The 22,063-nt window shown below is 38.1% G+C and overlaps 1 protein-coding gene across 2 annotated transcripts in view; it reads left to right on the forward strand.

Annotated features, from left to right (window-relative positions):
• The window catches only part of LOC110164204 (cryptochrome-1-like), a 94,061-nt gene that overhangs the window by 24,461 nt on the left and 47,537 nt on the right, over positions 1 to 22,063 (forward strand). For both annotated transcript variants that reach the window (XM_055165500.1, XM_055165499.1), the window contains 3 exons: positions 14,107 to 14,215; positions 17,152 to 17,294; positions 19,487 to 19,671. In XM_055165500.1, the coding sequence (XP_055021475.1) occupies positions 14,107 to 14,215; positions 17,152 to 17,294; positions 19,487 to 19,671 (437 nt within the window). The remainder of the gene's footprint in view (positions 1 to 14,106; positions 14,216 to 17,151; positions 17,295 to 19,486; positions 19,672 to 22,063) is intronic.

A 22,063-nucleotide genomic window follows, 5' to 3' on the forward strand; every position in this document is an offset into this window, starting at 1 on the left:
AAACAACTGTTTTCTTCGTTATTTGTCTCCAAAACCAAAATGAAAAAAACGGATAATGATTCTTTTTTTTTTTTTTCAGTTTTCAATTTTGTGTTTAAATGAATAATGGAAAACATGGATAACGGCTGTTTTCCATTTATGTGACTTCTGTGACTGCAGTGCCGAACTTTTGCACCGCGTATGGACTGATCCAGGTCTGGGACCAGAGCGGGACCAGAGCAGGACCAGAGCGAGACCAGAGTGGGACCAGGGCAGACTCCAAGCTTTGACTCCGAGCCTCCGTGGGGTCCGAGTCTCAGTTTCGAGCTCTGGCCCTGCCATGGGCTCTGAGCCTCTGGTCTGGTCCCGGTCTGGTCCCGGCCTGGTCTCGGTCTCAGTTCCGCTCTCAGTCCCGGCCTGGTCCCGGCCTGGTCCTGGTCTGGTCCCAGTCTCAGTAGCACTCTGGTCCCAGTCTGGTCCCGGACCTGGATCAGTCCTGGTTCAGTCCGTATGCAGCGCAAAAGTCCGGCATCGCAGTCACGGAAGTCACGTAAACGGGAAACGGCCTTTAACTGTTTTTTCCATTCTTCATTTAAACACAAAATAGAAAACTGAAAAAACGAATCATTATCCGTTTTTTCATTTTGATTTTGGAGACAAACAATGAAGAAAACTGTTGTTTTTTTTCGTTTTCATATTTTTGGTTTATATTGAAAAACGAATGAACGAATGATACATGGATTAGAACGCCTGTTTTTCTAGGTATTTTTCAAGTCAGGTCAAGTCATTTTATTTATATAGCAGATTTAAAACAACCATAACACGTTGCACCAAAGTGATTTACAGCACGAAACACGACGTAGTGAAACAATAAAACAAATATGCAATAAATAAAATATTACATGAAAGAGTGGCTTAATACACAAAAGAAAAAAGTCTAAAGTTGACATCTTCAGAGTTAAAGCTCATGGGTTGTTGAATGCCATCTTGAAAAAATTTGTTTTTTAGGAGGGTTTTAAAATGAAGTAGAGGGGGAGCACGATCTCAGATGAAGACGATGAAGAGGGAGGGCATCCCAAAGCTCAGGGGCCACAACAGAGAAAGCTCGGCCTGACTTGGTTTTTGCGGGGTTAAAAACACATAATAACATTTTAAAATCAATTCTGTATTTAACAGGTAACCAGCATTTTGGACTAACTGTGACCTATTGAGGGAGGATTGTGGGAGGCCTGAATGTAACGCGTTGCAGTAGTCTAGTCTATTTGTTAAAAAAAAGTTTATGATTGTTTCAAAGTTATTGCGTGTTAAGATTGGTTTTAATTTAGCGATTTTTCTTAGCTGATAAAAGCTAGTTCTAAAGGGATAACCTGGAATTTTGGACATAGGACCTTATTTCCCAGTGAGCCAGAGTGTTGGAGACGTGTGGAGACACTTTTAAAAATATTCTATCCAGTCCTTGTATTTGCAGAGGTCATTGGTGCTAGACTAGTGCATGTCAATGGTCATAGTTATCCTGCCGATATAAAAAGTCTTACCCACTCCACAAAACACCCGAAACAAAACTATTATTACACCAGACTGTTGATGTAAATGTCTGTGTTGATAGAATAATGTTTGAAATAAAATTAACCTTGCATCTCATGAATCGTTGCATGTTGAGGGACTATTTTCTCATATATCAGTCTGCCGCTGCTGCTCAGACATAAATCCTTCAAATGCAAGGTTGGTTTTACTTCTAAAATTATTCTATCGACACAGACATTTAAATCGACAGTCTGGAGTAATAATAGTTTTGTTTCGGGTGTTTTGTGGAGTGGATAAGACTGTTTTTAGTGGCAGGCTAACTATGGCCATTGACATGCACTAGCCTAGCACCAGTGACCTCTGCAAATACAAGGACTGGATGATTGTTTCAAAAAGGGTCTCCAGATGTCTCCAACACTGTGGCTCACTAGGAAATTAGGTCCTATGTCGAAAATTATGGATTGTCCCTTTAACAACATTTGAACATTTGTTTCTTAAAGTTAAAATTCATTAAGTTTGTAGCTAAAGGCCCAAGTTCAGATGTGAGGGTGTCAGCATCAGGTTCAAAGAGAAATTTCTGAGCTATAGAAACACATGTAATTGAATAAATGTACTGTAAGGTAGAGCTGTTTAATGTCTAAGCAGAGTAATGACACATCTATTGAAATAAGCAGGTGACGGACCCCCAACCAAAAAAGTTACATTGTGCGCCTTTAATCTCTAATAACTATTCGCGGTTTGACCCACTTCTGTTCACCTCAAGAGAAGAGTTTGTGCGTCAAGATTGTTTTGTGAATCGTCCAAATAACTCCTATTGTTTCCGGTAACAATATCTGCAAGGTCTTATGGAAATTACAGGTTACACAAGCAAAAAAAGCGAATAAAGCGTTGATTGGCGATGACGGCAGCATGGTGACATAAATGTTAATGCGTTTGACCCAAAGCGTTTGACTCTTCATTTTTTCCAGCTGCTATGGACAAAGTTCTTGTAATGTTAAAACATAAATCAGAATGCCTGTTTTTTTCATTTTTATTTTTGAGCTATAAAACCACCTGTAATTGAATAAACTTAAAGTAGAGCTGTTTAATGTCATACTATGGAACTTTCCAGGCAGATCAATGACAGAAATAAGAAAGTGACAGCCAAAAAGTTTTTAAAAGACTTAATTTTTTAATATTACCAGATATGAAAAAGCCCTAATAATAATTTCTTGGGACTAAATTCACCATGGAAGATCAACTTTTTATAGAGACACAGCGACAAATTTGTACATAAAATAAAAAAAGATGAGAAGATCAGTATTGGGATGAGATTAGAATCCATAATAACAAACATGAATAACTTTTTTAATTTAACTATCGTGGTGAGTTTTGATTAACCACATTACGAGATTCTCAGACATTCAGATTTCTGAATCGTTACCCTAGACGATTACTAAACCGATGTGAAAAACAACATATGGACGACTATTGTGCATTTTCCGGGAAGCAATATAAACCACAAAAGCGCGAATAAAGGTGAGGAAAGCCAATTCTTCTGCCCTCTGAGTTGGACGAAAGTGTGAACTGGCGGAGAGGACATGTAGGTCAGTGTGCCAGAAAACTTGGTTATGTGATCGTGACCCATATATGACAAGGCCTTCTGCTTGGACAAGCTCTGCAAGACACTCGAGACGCAGGGAAGGATAAAGTGCAGTTTATTCCCCCCAAAATAATAATAATAATAAAATAAAAAAATGAAAAAACATTGTTGGTTTATCAGAAGTGGACATATGGATGGGATGAGTTACAATTTCTATGAAACGTACATTGAGATTCAGTCCACGAGATCGAGATAAGAGGAGATTTTTATATAATTTTATGATAAATAAATTGTCATTAATTCATAATTTTTGCTTTCCAATTTTTGCTTTATTTAATGTTTAAGTTTTACTGTCATTGTAGCAGTGCTTTTTGATATCACAGCTTCTCAAGAGGAGTTACTCGGCAAAGTTAAAGGTGCACTGTGTAACTTTAAGTCATTTGTCATTGATCTGCCTGGAAAGTTCCACAGTATGACATTGAAAAGCTCAACTTCACATTTATTCAATTACAGGTGGTTTTATAGCTGAAAAATACCTAGAAAAACAGACATTCTAGTTAGTTAAAAGAAGATAAAAAGGTTTAATGCCACACTGGGAAACATTTCAGACAAAGCAATAACATCTCTGCAGAGAAAACATCAGTAAAGTTACACAATGCACGATGCCGAACACGTTTCTACAGACCGAAACCATAGGGTCAGCACTTTTTTTTTACATGCCATGACTCACTCTGTTCCTATACTTCCAGGCTGATTACACATTTTACAGTTGTAGTTTTTGGTACAGATTTAAAGAAAAAGGAAAAAAAAAACATCCCCTTTAATCCCTATGTTTCCGTATGCAGCTGTTTGCCCATGCGCACTCGTATGCTCCTCAGGCTTGCCCTTAAATAACATGACAGAACATGCCTGCAGGCTGGATAATATCTCCACTCCAAGGTACACTGTGTACTCTCCCTCACATTACATTAAATAAGCTTACTTCACACTGATCCGCAGGGCTCTCTTGGTTTTGATTAGAGTTAAAGTACAACATGTACATGACACAGTTAGAAAAAACATGTGGAAACGAATTATAAATACTCATGTTACTGTAATAGACCTTTTACCACAACGGCCAGAACTGTGTAATGTAATATTTTTTTGTATGTCAAACATCACATCACCAAATCTTCAACCAACAAGGTCTGCAAAGGATAAACATTTATCCATGAAGCATTACTCACAAGGCAACAATGACTACCTTATTTTTCAGACTATAAGTTGCTCTGGAGTATAAGTCGCACTGGTCAAAAAATGCATAATGAAGAAGAAAAAAATATATATAAGTCGCACTTTTTGGGAAAAATAAGGTAGTTTAGCAAACTACTTCTAAGCAAAACGTTATGGTAATGAATAAAACATAATTAAATTGTTAACTCAGGCTGATTCTACAATTAAAATAAAAAATCTCATAATGTAGATATTAGCATAGACAGAGATTTGTGCAGTTCGAATGCTAGGCATCTCTACAAAACCATAACGTGTGTTTTGCTCAGTAGTTCACTAATGCTAGTCATTGTTTGACTCTAATTTTTCGTCTTTATTACCTTGATAATTGTGGATAAATTCTTCATGGACAGAATGTTTATCTTTTGTGGACCTTGATGGTTGAAGATTTGGTGATGGGGCAGATTTAAGAAACTGGTGGACAGTAGGCGAGAAATTTCCACAGACATTTTGCAAAAGAAAACCATTAACTGGAAGTTCCGCAACCCTGTACAGAGCGGCACTCCGGGCTGTTGTGAAAAAGGTCTATTGAAGAGTTTTTTGAATAATTAACTTTTTTGTAGATTTTTAAACCTGGACTTGTATGAGTATAATGCTAGCCATGCAATTGTAATTTGCCAGATTTTAAAGGTGCATACTGTGGAGCATTCTAGACAAAGCAATAGCATCTCCATGGAGACAAGAAGGTAGCGGATGTTCTGCCAGAAAAGTTACATAGTGCACCTTTAAATCCTAAAAGTTGCGGAGTATTGTACAAGCCCCACATCTGCGGGTGTCCCTGCTTCTTTCTATACCCACAAACTCACGTAAGTATACAACATTTTCCATTCTGATTGGCCAAAGCTCAGAGAATATGCAGACTGAGGTTTAAAATGATTAAATTCTCATGGATTGATCAAATTTTGTATAAATGTGTGATCTAAAATTGTGCTGAAAAGCAACTCGTGCTCTGAATATTTTTCATGCGTACCTTTTACTTAAAAAAAAGGAAAGAGATCTGCACTGTAGTTCTTTGAAGCTCCCAATTTTTATTTCAATAACACCACAATATTGATCGTGTTGTCATTGAAATAAAAAATTGGGAGCTTCAAAGAACTGCAATGCTCTTTCCTTTTTTTGTACTATTTTTTTCTTTGGACCCAGCACGCAGTCGCACTTTTTGTTGGATGTGCATGTCTCTGTGTATGAGTGCTTTTTACTTTTACTCAAGTACAATTTTGACAGTATTACTTGGCTACATTTTACTTACGGAACTGTACTTTTGCTTCAGTACACACTTTTCAGTCCTCTTTTCACCACTGATGAAAAAACATTAGTTGTTGACGCATTAATTGACGCAACAATCTGTGCAAATTGCAAACAGAGCATTTTTGAGGGCTCGGAGAGTGGTTCCTGATTTTATCTTATATGAGCTTTTAAATAATTCAACAATGCAACTGTAATACAAATCGATGTGTCTGTTGGCTTATGCATAACTTAAGACCCCTACTGATCAGACGTAATATCAACTGGCAGGTTTGTAAAGGACCTTGTCAAACAGAAAGGCAAAGGCAAGGGTATAAAAATAAGTTTAAAGTTCAAAAGAATATAATTTAACAAAAGCTCAAAATAGGCAAATAATTAACAAAATCCTGGGCACAACTGGGGCTAATTTAGGCCCCGTCCACACTAGTACGTATTCGAATCGTTTTTAGTTCACACTAATCCGATTGAAAACAGCTCCAGAGATGGAACGATCTGGTGCCGCCAGCTCCCACGAATTCATTTGTGTACAGATTTGATCCGGCACTGTGTGGGCACCTGAAAACGCTGATGCGCTGATGTAGGTCTATATGCCGCGAAGTAATTCACCGCCAAAACACTAAGAGGCTAGAATATATGTCCATATATACGGTCTATGCGTATGACCTGCAGACGTATAATCTCTGAAAAGTTTAACATGAACCATCTCCAGTGCGATAGAAGCACAGAACAGACTCACCATCAGCAGAACACCCCTCTGTCACAGAAAGAACACTCATGTTCCACTGAGTCGTGTCCTTTAGTCTGACAGAAGCTGAACCGCATCAGCGCACAATAGCGAGCTGTTATTTGAGCTCTCAATTTATGCAAATTAGCCATGCGGTTTTAAGTTTAATTTCTGTAAAACGTAAACGAATATACTCAAAGCTGTGTGGATAAGGAAGGATTGCGGACACAGAAACAAGGTGTGTGGACGCAGATCATTTCCGATACAGTGATACAGTCTTAAACAGTGTTTTTAACAGGGTCTTAAATCAAACTGAACAGAACAAAACTAACCCAACCCAACAAAGAACAAGGGGGTTTAAATACAGGGGGGGCCAACTAAAAGAGAACACAAGCGTGGGAATTATACTAAATAATTAACTAAAACTACTAACTTAATTAAAGGCAAATAATTATAATACAGAAAATAATAAGCGATAATAAAGTAACCTTAAACAAACTAACTTGGCAAAACGAGCTAAATAGTGCTCACGTTTTTGTTCGGCGTGGATGGTCTCTGCCAATGCTCCTCCGCTTGCCACTCAAACAAAAAAAAAGAACAAGTGTATGTAATAATTCAGACATATATTAAATAAATTGGTACACCCAAATTAGAGTATAAGTCTAAATAAATAAAGGAATTAAATTAAACTATGTGTGCTGTAATTAACTTAGTGAAAATGTAAATTAAATTAAATAATGTTAACACTGTGGAGTGGTGGCAGAGGTATCCACCACGGTTCAATATTACACAAAATGACTTTTTTGTGAGCTTTATGCCATGTTATAATGTTGTTGCCTCCTCAAGCTAGATCCATTACCTTATTTTAGACCGAGGATAATGAAGTCCAAAACAAAAACAAAAACATTTTGTGAAAATATACTGTATTTTTGCGCAATTCAAGTAGTACTGATTTCACTGATTAAACATTTCCTCCTTCTTCAGATATGCCCTATGCCCTCAGCTTGCTCCCTGTGTGACTTTAAAAGCTTTTTCAGCTCTGTAGTTATAAAACACAAATTAAGGCTTCTGATTCACAGCACAGCATGGAATTTATTGTTTTTTCACTGTGAGAGAAAAAGAGGAAACTGCATGTGCCTGCGCGTGTGTGTGTGTGTGCGTGTGTGGGCCCAGAATGAGGTTACTAGGCTAAGGGATTGTGCACACAGATGTAGGGCAGTACAGTTATATAAGGAGTAAATACGATGCTGCAGTGGGCAGTCAGTCAGCAACATCAGGCTAACTCTGCACAGACGTATAGAGGAGAGGGGAAGTATGCACGGATTCACAAACTGCACACCTTTAGCACATTTTATGTTCAGCTGAGAGAGCAGACGAGCTTGTGCTTGTGGGATAAGATGGGACTGATGCACAGGGGCTTGTGTGCCATGAAGTATAATATGAAGTGGAAGATGAACTCAAGACGGCGCTGTGTTGTTTTCAATGGTCTTTCCGTATTGGTGCCAAGTTCCCAAATGTTTTTTTTCTTCCACATTACGTCCTGAATACTGGCCTAGCCCTGCCCCTCGTGTGGTGTCAGAAATGTGCTGTTCTGACCAATCAGGGCTCAGAACAGGGCTTGGCTAACTCTTACAAAGCTAACTTATAGGCGCTTTGACAATTTAAAAAATCTAAAAAGTTAATCTGTCTATTAATGCAAGGAAAGTCTGTCTGTTTGTCTGTTCCACGCATACCTCTCGAACCGTTCATCTGACAATTCTCAAATTCGGAGGGTGTCATCCTAATGGGACAGGTGTGTGCAGTGACAATTTTCATGGTGTTAGGGCAAAAAATGCTAAAGATCTGGTATTGTAAATATACAGAAGAATCCCAACAAAATCTGACCTTTATGAAAGCTGTCAATGCTCTGTCAGCACAAAAAATGCATTGTGCCTTGTCAGAGAATTCTTCCTGGGTTCCTGGGAGCTGCAGTATCGGCACTGAAAAGCAGGTATCATTCAGGTACTGGGACTGGAAAAAATCAAACGGTGCCTAACCGTAATGACGCAACAATCCAGGCAAAATGCAAATGGAGCATTTTTGAGTACACTTAGATTTTGGATTAATTGATTTTTTTCTTTCACATTAAAACTTTGCAGCTGATGTCCTCAACATTACTGGGATGTGTGATACTAACTGTAGGCTCTGCTCTGTTTGACGCTTTATTTTATGTACTGAAAAATTGATAATATCACAGTTGTTCTGGAGTTATTCCAAATTAGAATAGTTACGAGGGACATTATAACATAGTTAAAAGCTCTTTAAATGTGTATTTTACATAATGTATCTCTTACTTACCTTTCCATATTATAGTAAGCACTACAAAGTAAAATACAGATGTGGTTAACTTAAAAAAGGGAGTATTACACTTCTAGGTATTAATTGTTAATACATATTTAGATCTCCATGTTTCTTTTATCATTTTGTAAATGCTATATTTGTTGAAAATAGTGTGTTAACATGTGTCTCAGTTTTGTTTTTGATGTTCCTTCTTAAGTCACTCCTCTGTGGCACAGTGGCCGGGTTTGATCCTCAGGTCGCCCAGGACTTTCTGTGTGGAGTTTGCATGTTCTCCCCGTGTCTGGATGGGTTTCCTCCAGGTTCTTCCGTTCAAACCAAAACATGCCCCATAAGTCAAATCCTCCAGTTAATCCTGACCAAGACTAGCAAGAAGATAACCGAGATGGGCCCCTGGGCACGCCACGCGTTGCCCCACTGGCTTTAAAGTTTGGGTCAAATGCAAAGGACAAATTTCCCTACAGGGACAATAAACCTTTCCTTTCCCCTTCAGAGCGCTATCCCAACACAACTGGCCTGCATTTTACTAATGAAACTATGGCACATCGCATCACGTTTGCGAAGTTGTAGTGGATGGTTTTGTATCATGCTTAGTGATACAATACAATAATGGCCAGGAGAGCTCTCAAAATTACACATACATGCATGAATGACATAAATCCACTTCAGTCATGCTTCTGATGAGGGAACAATGTTATACAAAGCTCCAAAAAGCTAATTTAGCAAAATACCCCCTCTTTAAGTAGCCTGAATAATGCATAGGCCTGTCACTATAATTACTATATCAACTCATCATTCACAGTATATGAAAATAAAAATCTCCCTCCCTCCCCCGTTCCTCCTTCCCCCCTCCCTCCTCTCGTAACAGCAGAGGTCAATTAGCTGGCGGGAGACCAAGTGACACGTGTCCAGAGTGGAGCGATTTGGGTGCTGTCTGAGCGCTGGGGGATTGGGAGCACCCGGGGCTTTAGAGCTACAGACGGCGCGACTGGACGGGGTCAGACTCAGCACTGTCCCGACTCCCGCTAACGATCAGGGTCAGGTGCTAACCTTTCCCAAAGAGGGCAGCTACCTGTGGATGTGGAATACATTTTAGGGGGGGACAAGATCCTCATCAAAAACATACCTGGAGATATGTTTTGTTTTATTTGCAAGTTTGGATTATTAGTCTTTCTATCTCCCAAACTCAAACTGCTCTGTTCCACTTTGTGATGTCATCAAGTGGTAGTTTTAGAGTTAAGTTTTTTGTAGGCTAAATTGAACTGCTTTACTCTACAAAACACCAGAATAAAAATAATATATTAAAACACTATACATACTAGTATATATTTGTTTTTACGCTTTATTTAGATGAGATTGCTGTATTTTCACTTGATGATGTCACAAGGAGGAACAGAGTGTTTTCAGTTTGAGAAAAGAACACAGCCTATATATACATTGGCTTCTGTGTAAAACTTGTGTCAATGAAACAAACACAACTCCGGGTAGGTTTTTTGTTCCATCCTAAAATGTATTAAAAATGTATTGTAAGGATGGTGATCACATTTGCGATTCATGTTTTCAAATCAGGATTCTTGTATAAAACTCATCCATTAGCATTAACATCTGAAAGAAGACTAAAATATGAACGTTTAAGCAAATAGAATGCAATGAAGCCCATCAATTTCAAATCATGTTTGTAGAAATCACAATAGGTAAGGTAAGTCTATTTGTTCAGCACCATTCATAATTCAAAGTGCTTTACAGAATAAGAAATACATTAAAATCACATCATAAACACAAATAATCATGACAAAATTAACATAATAAAACAAGATATTTTGTGATTAGCTGGTTACATTCAGTCGGAATAGTTTGCCAAATTTTGTGGCTCCTATTTTACATTTTTATATTTAATACCTCTGTAGTTTTCACCTCTACAAGCATCTGAAATTCATGTGATTCTTGTTTAGTAGTTTAGTAACCTTCTAAATTTTGAGTGGAACTTTGATTTTGATGATTCATTGATTGAATATAATCACCGCAAAAATCACCCTGGCATTTTTCTAAATTGTTCTTCCCTGCTAGTCGGAAATGTGAAAACGAGGTCAGATCCAATAAAAATTCTTTCTGAACTAACTCTTTTGAGGATTCATCATGCGCTGTTTTTTTTCTTTTTTTTTTTCTCTCAGTTTTTGTGGCTGGTCAGTCGTTATCTGCTCTAGTTTCTCTCCTTTGTTTATGTTTGTGGTTTTTTACAATCCTCGGTCGATCGTATCTGAGAATATCAGGTTGGGGGTCAGCGATGGAAAGTAGCACAGTTTACAGTTTTGGTTCAGCTACAGTAGTGTCAACCCAGCCCCTTTTGATTTCAGTACTCTCCTTGCATCAAATTAGTGTAATTGTTTTTAGTGTCTTTAATATGTCTATGCTACTACTTTTTCATTAATTTTAATCATACAAAAGCTGTTTAGTTTTCAGTTTGTGACAATATTGTAAAGGGTCGATAATATTACAGTTTTCTGATCTATGTTATAAAGCTGTTTCCTCTTTTAAAACATAACCGGTGTTGTGTTTTCTTTCATTCACACACCTCACCGAGATAGAATTGGACAGGGAGCAGGGACTCTGTAGTGCAGGGGTGCTCAATACGTCGATCGCGATCTACAAGTCGATCGCTAAGGTCGTGTGGGTAGATCGCCGTGTCTCGTCTCGGACTCGCGTTTGGACTCGGTCTTGTCTCTCACTCAAGGACTGACACTCAACAAGTGCGATCATATTTCATTACGGCCGCTGCTGTTGGTAATAAACTTGTACCGGAGTGCAGGAGCGTGTGGGGCATCTGAGTGCAGCCTGTGCGCTCATTTGAAACATCACAAACACACACGCTCCCTATGCACGGCTCGTCTGCAACAGCGTGTGCCCTCGTGTACCAGCGTGCATCACAGGGCAGGTTAAACTTCCTAAACATCCTACCTGTCCATCTGCCTCACGTCAGCACGCCGCCCCTCACCTTTTCAAGTTCTCTTAAAGAAAGGCTTCTCAAACTGTGGGTGAGGGTCCAAAAAAGGGGTACAGAGTGTTTCAGTGCAGTTTACTTGGCTTTCTATTAGGTAGATCATTATGACGCAGAAAAGTGTGAGCACCCCTGTTGTAGTGTTTTGGTCAATTAGCATAAAAAGTGGTGGATGCATCTGCTTAGTCACTTCTTATTCTTACTTAATTTGCCATAATGGAAGATAATTCACAACAAACTATTTTCTCAGTAATTGAAAGGAGGCTTTCCAATTGGAAAATGTCACCCAGTTCAAATGATGTGGACTATTCTTACCTCTAATTTAAAACAACATAGTGAGTACATGCGTCAACACTGAGAATTATCCATGGAACAGAAAATGATGTTCAGAGGTGTAAAAAACTTATACTTAGACAAACTTTATTGATCCACAAGGGAAATTTCTTGGACACAGTAGCTCACACAACACAATATAATAATAATAAAGAGAAAAAACATAAATGGTAATAATAAATTCTAAACAAGTAGCAAAAAATATATCAAAAGACAGGCGTCAAATAAGGCATGATTATATAAATGTTTATGCACAAGTCAAAATAAAATAGAAAAATAAGTAATAAAATATAAAATATTAGCTATATTTATATAGATTCTTCATATGTTTTGCATGAAGAATTGACAAACAACTTTTTTAAATTTACATACAAGAGGTCAAAATATCGTAATCTTGATATCTTGTATAGTTAAATTTGATGATTCAGTATCAATATTGTGGACACTTGTATCAATATATCACCAAAAGTATTCATACAGTTTTTTTGGTATATTATAAAAAATTATTTTGTGACAGAGCTACAATTGTGTAGCCTGATTCATCAGCCGGTTTCACTTCTTGGGAACTGTCTGACCTCGCAGCATTAGGATTTGTTCGCTCGACAGTAGACATGTACTTTTTTTATTAACCAATTGCTCCTGTTTGGTCGTGACATATGTAATGCGTCAAATCCTGTAGGAAGAAGAGCAATAATGTCTTTCCCCTTGATAAAATTCACCAAACATTCTCCTTGTTTCGGTTTTAAGTCCTCGATCTCGGGAATCGTTGCCAACACAGAATGTATGTCTTCGTCTACATCCATCTTGACCGCTTTGTTTACTGTTGCGCTGTACCACAAAAGGGACCGAGTCATCGCTTCACAGCTCTTCGCTGATTGGGGTTCTTGCAAACTGTCTAGTGTATTCTGATTCTTGACCTCGTCGCTGTAGAGAAATTAAATTGAGTGGAGGCACTAGGTGTCGCCAGTCTGGCTAACAATTGTGTTGCCTGTTTGGAGAAAAGAAACTTGTTTATTCAACACCTTTGACATATTCTCTGTTTTGATTATTAAAATTTGTGTGTCTTTCATATTAACTTCACACAGGTAGTTTAAAGGTGCACTATGTAACTTGTAAGCAGGGTATGTCACCTGCTTGTTTCTATGGACATGTCATTGCTCTGCCTAGAAAGTTCCACAGTAGGACACTGAACAGCTCTACCTTACATTTATTGAATTACAAGTGGTTTTACAGCTCAAAAATACCTAGAAAAACAGGCATTCTGAATGTGCGCGTGTTTTTGTTGCAATCTTGGGGAGGTTTCTGCTATGTTTTATGTAATATGAAGTAAGATTTAAGTTGTAGCGGGATGAAAAAGTCACTTCCAGGACTAATTATTGGTTCTTTCTGCTATTTATTTTATTTATTTGATAGAGACAATAGTGTAAATATGACAGATTATAACAAAAAAGTTCACTTCCATCTGTCTCCCCAGGCAGGTAATACAGAAAACAATACAAAATACAAAACAGTTCAACAGAGAACAGTAAAAGGCCAACTTAAAAGTGTTCAGACTTGGTTTCCCTTCGTCCACAGTTTAAAGTGCAGTTTGAATGTAGCTAGAGATGGACTTTCTGTTATTGTCAGTGGGAGACAATAATGAGTCCCTTTGACAGAGAGTCCAAAAGTGGTGCGTCTGTGTCCTTCCTCCACAATCTCCTCAAGTTGTGGCCCGGTGCCTTCCCACTCACAGTCTTCAGTGTTTTAAAGTCCCTCAGTGGAGGAGGAGAAAGTCTGTGCAAAGCTTTGAATTTAAATGAACAAAATTATTAAAACTGAATAAATTAAACATCCAAAACATTAGAGTGCTGATATGAGTGTGTTTTTTTTTATCCAAGATTTTTATTACTTTTTTGAAAAGAGATTCTATGGGCCTGTTGCTGCTCAGGCTTTTTAGAAATACGGTACTTACTGGGATTATTCTGCTTTATTTTTTATTGTTTCAGTGACATAAAGTAGTTTTAGTAATATTGTAGCAATATATCGTGCATCAAAATTTATTCTTGTGACCTAAATAAATTACTGTTTTTTTAAAATGTAAAAATGTTAAGTCTCCTATTGTTCTTTGTTGCTCTGCAGGTTTCTCCTTCAGTGTCTGGAGGACCTGGATGCCAATTTGAGGAAGCTGAATTCGAGGCTGTTTGTGATCAGGGGCCAACCAGCGAATGTGTTCCCAAGGCTTTTCAAGGTAAAAACTACAAAAACACACAGAAAATCCATGGTGTAATCTGTGTTGCGTGTTGTTGGCATTAGCGTTAACAGCGTGTCTCGGTTGCCTGGCAACAAGAGCGACCCCGTAGGCTACACCTGTCCCATTTCGGCCACGCTCTTACGGTGAGCGGAGGCTAGTTTAAGGGCTGCAGCCTTCACTGCATCGGAGGATGCTTTTTTCCAAAAGCTGTGGTTTGCTTGTCCACACAACAACGCAACACCGGCGTTCTCAGATTTCTCCACTCTGGAATCCGTTCTCAAAAAACTGAAAACTGGCGTTTCAGTTTTTCGCCCACCTGAAACACCCGCTCTGTAGTTATACAGAAATACAAGTCACATACATATCAAAGCAGAGTGACACCGATGCTAATCAACTTAACATACTTTAGAGGATAACCAAGACAATACACTGTTGTTCCAGGAGGGTGAGAACAGTTGTATCTGCTGAGTCTTTTCACATGTTAATGACTCGTCTGGTCTCGGGTAGAAATCACATTCATTTACACAAAGACAGACTGAGAGAAATCTTTCCACAACATAAATTTCCATCACAACACTTAACATATTTAAATCACCATGGTACCTTTTATTGTTTCTAATATGCTATATTTGTTGACAACAATGTATTCCCCACTCCCCACTCTAAGTCACTCCCCTTTCAGTGTGTCATCAATACACAATCAAACATTTTGCCAGTGAAACTATTGCACCAGGTTTGTGAAGTGATAGTGTTTTGTTTTGTGTCATGCTTCTGTATACTCATGAAAAATGTAACGTAAAACTATTTCAGGCTTTTTTTTGATGAGGTTATAACACCGTAGAGAGCTCCATGAAGTCAATTTAGTGTAATACTCTCTATTTAAGTGAAACTACAAGAACAGAGATGGTCAAACAAGCAAAAAGAAGTTTATTTACCATCAGAACAGGACCCTGGGCCACTGAAAACACTCAAAACATTGTGATAATGTTGTCCATTCTAGTCTAGTGCAGTCCAGTCTGGCTATGCTTCCGCTGTAGGGAGTATTATACCTCTTATGATATGACCAGGGCTCTCCAACCTTTTTCCTCCACTGACCTACCTTCACAAAATGAAAATGCGAGAGAGCTATAAATTTCATTTGTCGCAAGAAACTGAGTCAGTAAAAGCCTTGAGTATGCCTTAGATTGGGTGCAATTAGATGAGTCAAGATAAAAAGGACTAAACTGGTCGTGTGGGTCTGACGCACAAGAGAAATACAATATCTCTAGCACTAATCTAATCAAAACACTGACAATCTGGATTTAATCTTAAAGGTAGGTCACTGCCAGTTTCAAAGCTTGTGTAAAATAGCTGACACATTTTAGGGTGTGCAAAACCTTTTATTAAGAATACCAGCAAAATTTTAAAATGCCAACAAATGTCATAACAAATGCAAACTAATTACTAAAGAGTTTCATTCTGCTGTTTATTTATTTCCCCTCAAGAATTTTTAACAATATTTTAAATTTAGAATATGTTTTGTGGTTTAAAGGGGCATTGTGTAACGTTTTTTGGTTCGTCAAGTACTTTTCTTGTTATTTCTTTGTCTGGAATGTTTCACATATTCATGGAGACCAAACCAGATCAAGTTACAGGTCAGATCTGTAGAGAGGCGACCTCGCTCACAGTCAGAATGCCTGTTTTTCTAGATTTTTTGAGCTATAAAACCACCTGTAATTAGATAAATGTAAGGTAGATCTGTTTAATGTTATACTGTGGAACGTTCCAGGCAGAGCAATGACATCTTCAGCAGGTGGCGGGCCCTCCATCAGAAAAGTTACACAATGCCCCTTTAAATCTGCTCTTGAGTCTTTGTATCAGTGTTATAAATTAGTTTCAGGATTATCGTTTATCGTCTACATTTACTTCCATCTGTGGGCCGGTTTAATGAGAACACTTGCATGTAAAAACGACTAAATATTTTATCAGAAGTACCTTTCGTTTAGACCAGGGGTGTTAAAGTCATTTTGGTCCGGGGGCCGTATCCAACCTACTTTGATCCCAAAGGGGCCGGATCAGAAAACTCATGGCATATATACCCCAAAAATGGCATTAATTTCAAATATTTGTGCAGAGAAACGCAAATCTATTACAGAAATCTTTTTTAATTGATGAACTCTTTCTTTTAGAAAATATGATAATATTATGAACAACTTGAAACTTTAAGAAAAATGCAATTTCAACACAATATTTTAACATGAACTTAAAAGAAACAAATAGAAATAAGTACATTTTTCTTGAAAAATCCTGCACTAGGTGTTCACTTTTCTCATTTTGGACATTTTGTTGATGAGGGTGTCACGGTCAACAGTCAAAACGATCGTCCTTTAAGAGCGTTTGGAAAGAGACAAGTCTTCATTTGTGCTGCTCTGGTGGGAGGGGCCACGCACAGAGGTGCTGTAGACGCTGCTATGCTCAGCGACGCAGAAAATTACCAATATTTTAATAGAAAATATAATTAAAATATTTTAGTAGAAAATCAGCTGAGGGCCAGACTAAAGGTCTTGGAGGGCTGGATCTGGCCCCTGGGCCGTATGTTTGACACCCCTGGTTTAGACGGTGACGGCGTTTTTGCGGCTTAAAAACGCAAAAATCTGAAACCACCCCCCAGAGTGGAAAAGTTGTATATGCTCCACCGTAGTGTTTCCGTCTACACTGCCCAAGACGCAAAACTGTGGTCAGATCTGCTCACGTCGCCTACACGTTTACTTCACATACATACAGTACACAGAAACCTGGCATGCACACCCAATCGAATTCCATACACTTTTAAAAACGTGAAGACGCGACACCACTTTTGTGTCTTCTGTTCAGACCGTCATCTTGTAAACGTAGCCTAAATATCAAAAATTAAAACTTGTTATCGTGACTGGCCTGTTTATTTGTGTTTTTAGGAGTGGAAAATCAGCCGCCTGACCTTTGAGTATGATTCTGAGCCATTTGGGAAGGAGAGAGATGCAGCCATCAAGAAGCTGGCCATGGAGGCAGGAGTGGAAGTCATCGTCAAGATCTCACACACCCTCTACGACCTGGACAAGTACGAACCATCACACAAACATTCAGACTCTTGGACATTTTTTTTTTTTTCCCAGTTCACTTGGGGTATAATGCCTGGTTATTGGTTACTGGAATATTCCACAGTATGTCATTAAAGTTATCTTTATGGAAACAAGCAGGTGACGGAAGTTATAGGTCCCATCTGTGAAGAAGTTGGCACAGTAAGAATGAATGTTTTTGAGTTATTACAATGACATTTCCTTGGAGACAAGCAGGTGGCAAGCCCTCTAACAGAAAAAGTTACATGGTGCACCTTTAAGTTACATAAACATCTGTCTGATTTGTGCTGCTAGAGTCTTGTGGTCTAGGTCAGGCGTCCCCAGCCGCCGAGCCGTGGGACGTTTGGTATCGGGGCATTAAAGTGCAAACCTCCTTCCCATACGCCGTGGGGACTGCGCCTCCTCCCGCGTTTTCCGCACCTCTAAACCAGAACTAAAACCAGGACTAAAATGAGGTCTGAACTAGGTCTAAACCAGGTCTATACCAGGTCTAAAACAGGACTAAACCAGGACTAAAACCAGGACTAAAATGAGTTCTGAACTAGGTCTAAACCAGGTCTATACCAGGTCTAAAACCAGGACTAAAATGAGGTCTGAACTAGGTCTAAACCAGGTCTATACCAGGCCTAGAACAGGACTAAACCAGAACTAAAACCAGGACTAAAATGAGGTCTGAACTAGGTCTAAACCAGGTCTATACCAGGCCTAGAACAGGACTAAACCAGAACTAAAACCAGGACTAAAATGAGGACTGAACTAGGTCTATACCAGGTCTAAAACAGAAATAAAACCAGGACTAAAATGAGGTCTAAACCAGGTCTAAACCAAGTCTAAACCAGGTCTATACCAGGTCTTTACCAGGTCTAAAACAGGACTAAACCAGAACTAAAACCAGGACTAAAATGAAGTCTGAACTAGGTCTAAAGCAGCTCTATACCAGGTCTAAAAGCAGGACTAAACCAGAACTAAAACAGGATTTAACCAGATCTAAGGTGAAAGGTAGTTATTAATTTGAAACTACCACTTTATGACATCACAAGATGGAAAAGAGCATTTTTAGCTTTGGAGATGTAGACAGGATTTAGAAAGGATCACTCAAACATGTGTGAATGAAACAAAACACAACCCCAGGTATGTTTTTGATGAAAGAACAAGCTTATAACCTGACTAAAAGCTCAATTTTGCCTAATGTAGGACCTTTTAATCAGAAGTGCTACCACAAAGAAAGTGCCCTTTAGTCGAGTGTAGAGGCAACAGTGAGCAGGGTGAAATCAGGTCAATCTGGAGACACAGATGGGTCAAGTTTCTGAGATTAAAATGAAAAGCTTACTTACAGTTCCTAAAGAAATAAAATTCCAAGGGCCCTGATGTTCTGTTTGTCCAGTTTCTAATAAAAGGGAACTCTCAATCTCAATGTAAAACAATAATGGAAATCTGTAACCTAAATCTACTATTCTGTGAAGAATCTGGATCAGTTTGTACTCCAAAATTGTAAATAAAAAGAATAACCAAAACATTCACACAAAAAAATGTATTTATAGGAATTTTATATGAATTCCCCCTAGACTTTTTTGCCTAATTACAAGTCCGTAAATCTCATCCCTAAATCTCGTCCCTAAATGTTTAGTGAGATGTGCTTCAGCTTTGACAAGACCCAACAGCAGCTAAATTTTTCAACTCTCAGGCCTGTTTTTATATTTATTAGGGAAGGACGAGACAAAATTTCCACAAGATGAGTCGAGATGTGAGATTGGGTCCATGAGAACGAGACAAGACGTGATTTTAACATAATTCCTGATATATACATTTCATGCTTCACAATTTTGTTATTTATTTCATTTGATACTTTTGTTTCTGTTCTAGCTCTGCTTTTTAGAACGATAAGAGATGTAATTCACCGAGGCGTAACCATTTTTTGACCAATCTAAATGTAAATAAATCTCATAAGATCATTTTTCTCTTGCGTGCACAATCTTGTGGTAATTTAGATGTAGAGTAGATGAGAAAGAGGACAAAACTGCAGAGCCTCAGCTGCACAAAGAGCCCAGCTGTTTGTCTGAGCTCCAAAGGGTTCAGAAACAGACTCAGTTTGAGAGTAATTTTAGTCACATTTTAGGAAAAATAGGCTGAAATATTAGAGGTTAAAAATAGCTGGTCTGATTGTGTCGTGCAGGATCATCGAGCTGAATGGTGGGCAGCCTCCTCTGACGTACAAGCGTTTCCAGACTCTGATCAGTCGCATGGACCCTCCGGAGATGCCCGTGGACGCGCTGTCGGACGCTCAGATGGGGCTCTGCGTCACGCCCATCTCCGAGGACCACGGAGACAAATACGGGGTGCCATCGCTGGAGGAGCTGGGTGAGGAAACAAACTACACCTACGCAAACAAATTGTGGACAGAACAGAGTCAAAAATAGTGTGAATAAGTGGAAATGATCTAAGATGTTTCTGAATTTGAATCTAGTTATTCTCAAACTAGCCAGTAATAAGACTGTTTAGGTTTTGCTCCGATGGCAAATAACATGTGAAAAAACTAATAAAAAATATATAGGAATCAAGGCTGCAGAAATTAACGGAAATAATTGTAACTACTGTATTTTTTGGACTATAAGTTGATCCGGAGTGTAAGTCAGCCAAAAACACATAATGAAGAAAAAAACATATTTAAGTCACACCGGACTATAAGTTGCACTTTTTGTGGGAAATTTATTTTATAATATCAGGGACCAGGAACCGACATGTCATCTTGAAAGGCAAGTTACAGTAATAATAACAATAGAACAGAGAACAACAGGCTGAATCGGCGTTAATATGTTAACGTAACATTTTAACATTTCTTCAGATACCTATAGCATAAACAACAGAACAGAACGAGTTTACCAAACTCTCGATCTTACTCCAAATCACTAAATCTATTGAATTCTTCATCCTTGGTGTCACTTCTGAGCAACTCCGTGCAACTTTGGTTGTCACTGGAGTCGCTTTGTCATCCAATGACTTAAAGGAAAGTTGCACAGCGCACGGTGAAGCTGTGTTCTCCATCCCCGCTGTCTGCCAGTCTCTCACAAGTTTCTCGCTCACTCCAAACTTTCTTTCTGTTCCTCGTTTTCTGCTGCATATTTCACTATTTGCAGCAGGACAGTGGCTGTCAGTCTGAAAATTTTAATATATAAGTCACCAGAGTATAAGTCATAGGAAACACTCAAGCCATAAACAAAAGTGCGATTTATAGTACGAAAAATACAGTAGTCAACTATTAAAATATTATCTTTTTAAATGGTCATCTTCTGAACAATACAGACTCTAAAACAACTAAATAAAGCATTTTGGATAAAAACAAAGCACTATTATAACATTGTTAAGCTCCAAAGGTTGATGTTGAGTTAATATAGTTAGTATCAGACCTTTAATCCAGGGATCAGTTAATTGCCCTAAGCTCTAAATAGTGTGTCTTATTTAGTCTCTGTGCTTCTCTATTGGATTAAAGTCATCTTCACCTGCTGCAAGTTTCCCTGAACATTTGGTCCTTCATTCATTAAAATCCTCATCACCTGAACCATATGTGGCTGCAGCTGTTCATTACAAAACCCTCGCCTTCTGGGACATGTGAGGCTACAGCCACTGTCTTAATAACTATAGGAGTAAATGTAAGAAGAAGAGAATAAGAAAATAAGAGTAACAGTTAGAGTTGCAGCTAACTATTATTTTTGAAGTCAGCTAGTCAGTTATTATAAAGCTTCATTAGTCAACTAGTAAAACCAATTTTTATTTATTTATTTTGCACATATACACCATATAAAAATAAAAAAGGCACACTAGATAAAAAAGTAGATGCAGGAAGAGGCAAAAAACCTCAAAAAAAAAAAAAAAAAAAAGCCTTATGAATACATTAAAATTGAGCATTATAGCTGTGCATTACTTTTAAAAATTGCATTTACACATCTTAAAATTAAATAAATTTGATTCAAACATGGATTAAAATACAATGAAACATCCCATAACTGAATGATTATCAAACATTACCATGAAATATCAAACATTTCCTTTTTAAACGACATTTCTGATGCTGAGAGACTCGTTCTAGTTTCTGATTGGATCGTTGTCTTGAGAACCAAAACACCAAACTATAACGTAAAGAAAGATTTTTGTCATTAAGAATAAAATAACATTAGAATTGTTATCCCTATAAGCTATATTTGATTTGAACGTTTACTTCATATCTGGGGACAAATTAAAAGTAAAAAGCCTAAAACATACTAAAACTAGTGCACACAACGAATCCAGGCGCTACCAAAAAAGTTAAAGCCCTTGATGCAGAACCTATCTTTATTGCTACTTATTTAGAAGTTTATTACCATTTTAAAAATATTTTTTTACTCTGTGTTACTGTAATATATTGTGATGTGTGAGCTACTGTGTCCAAGTAATTTCCCTTGTAGATCAATAAAGTCTAAGTCTAACTCGCACAAGGAAAAGTATAGTTGAAATATCTTTATTTAAATGGCCAAAGCCAACACGTTTGACTGGTCTTCATCAGGGTTTAGGTTGAGGCTTTTTACTTGCGACTTGTACTTTTTTGGAGTGCCTGGATTTTGTTGTGTCCAAAGTTTTGATGCTTTTTCCAAGAGCGCCCTCTAGCTGATTGGAACACAACAACAAGCAGCCACTTTTTGTTTTTCTGTGCTAAAACTAGTATTGAATTAGATACTCATTTGAGCAGTTATCGAAAACACACATTTCCTGAATAGCT

Source organism: Boleophthalmus pectinirostris, unplaced genomic scaffold, assembly GCF_026225935.1.
Source record: "Boleophthalmus pectinirostris isolate CB_2022bp ecotype Guang Dong unplaced genomic scaffold, ASM2622593v1 HiC_scaffold_8, whole genome shotgun sequence".
Taxonomy (NCBI): domain Eukaryota; kingdom Metazoa; phylum Chordata; class Actinopteri; order Gobiiformes; family Gobiidae; genus Boleophthalmus; species Boleophthalmus pectinirostris.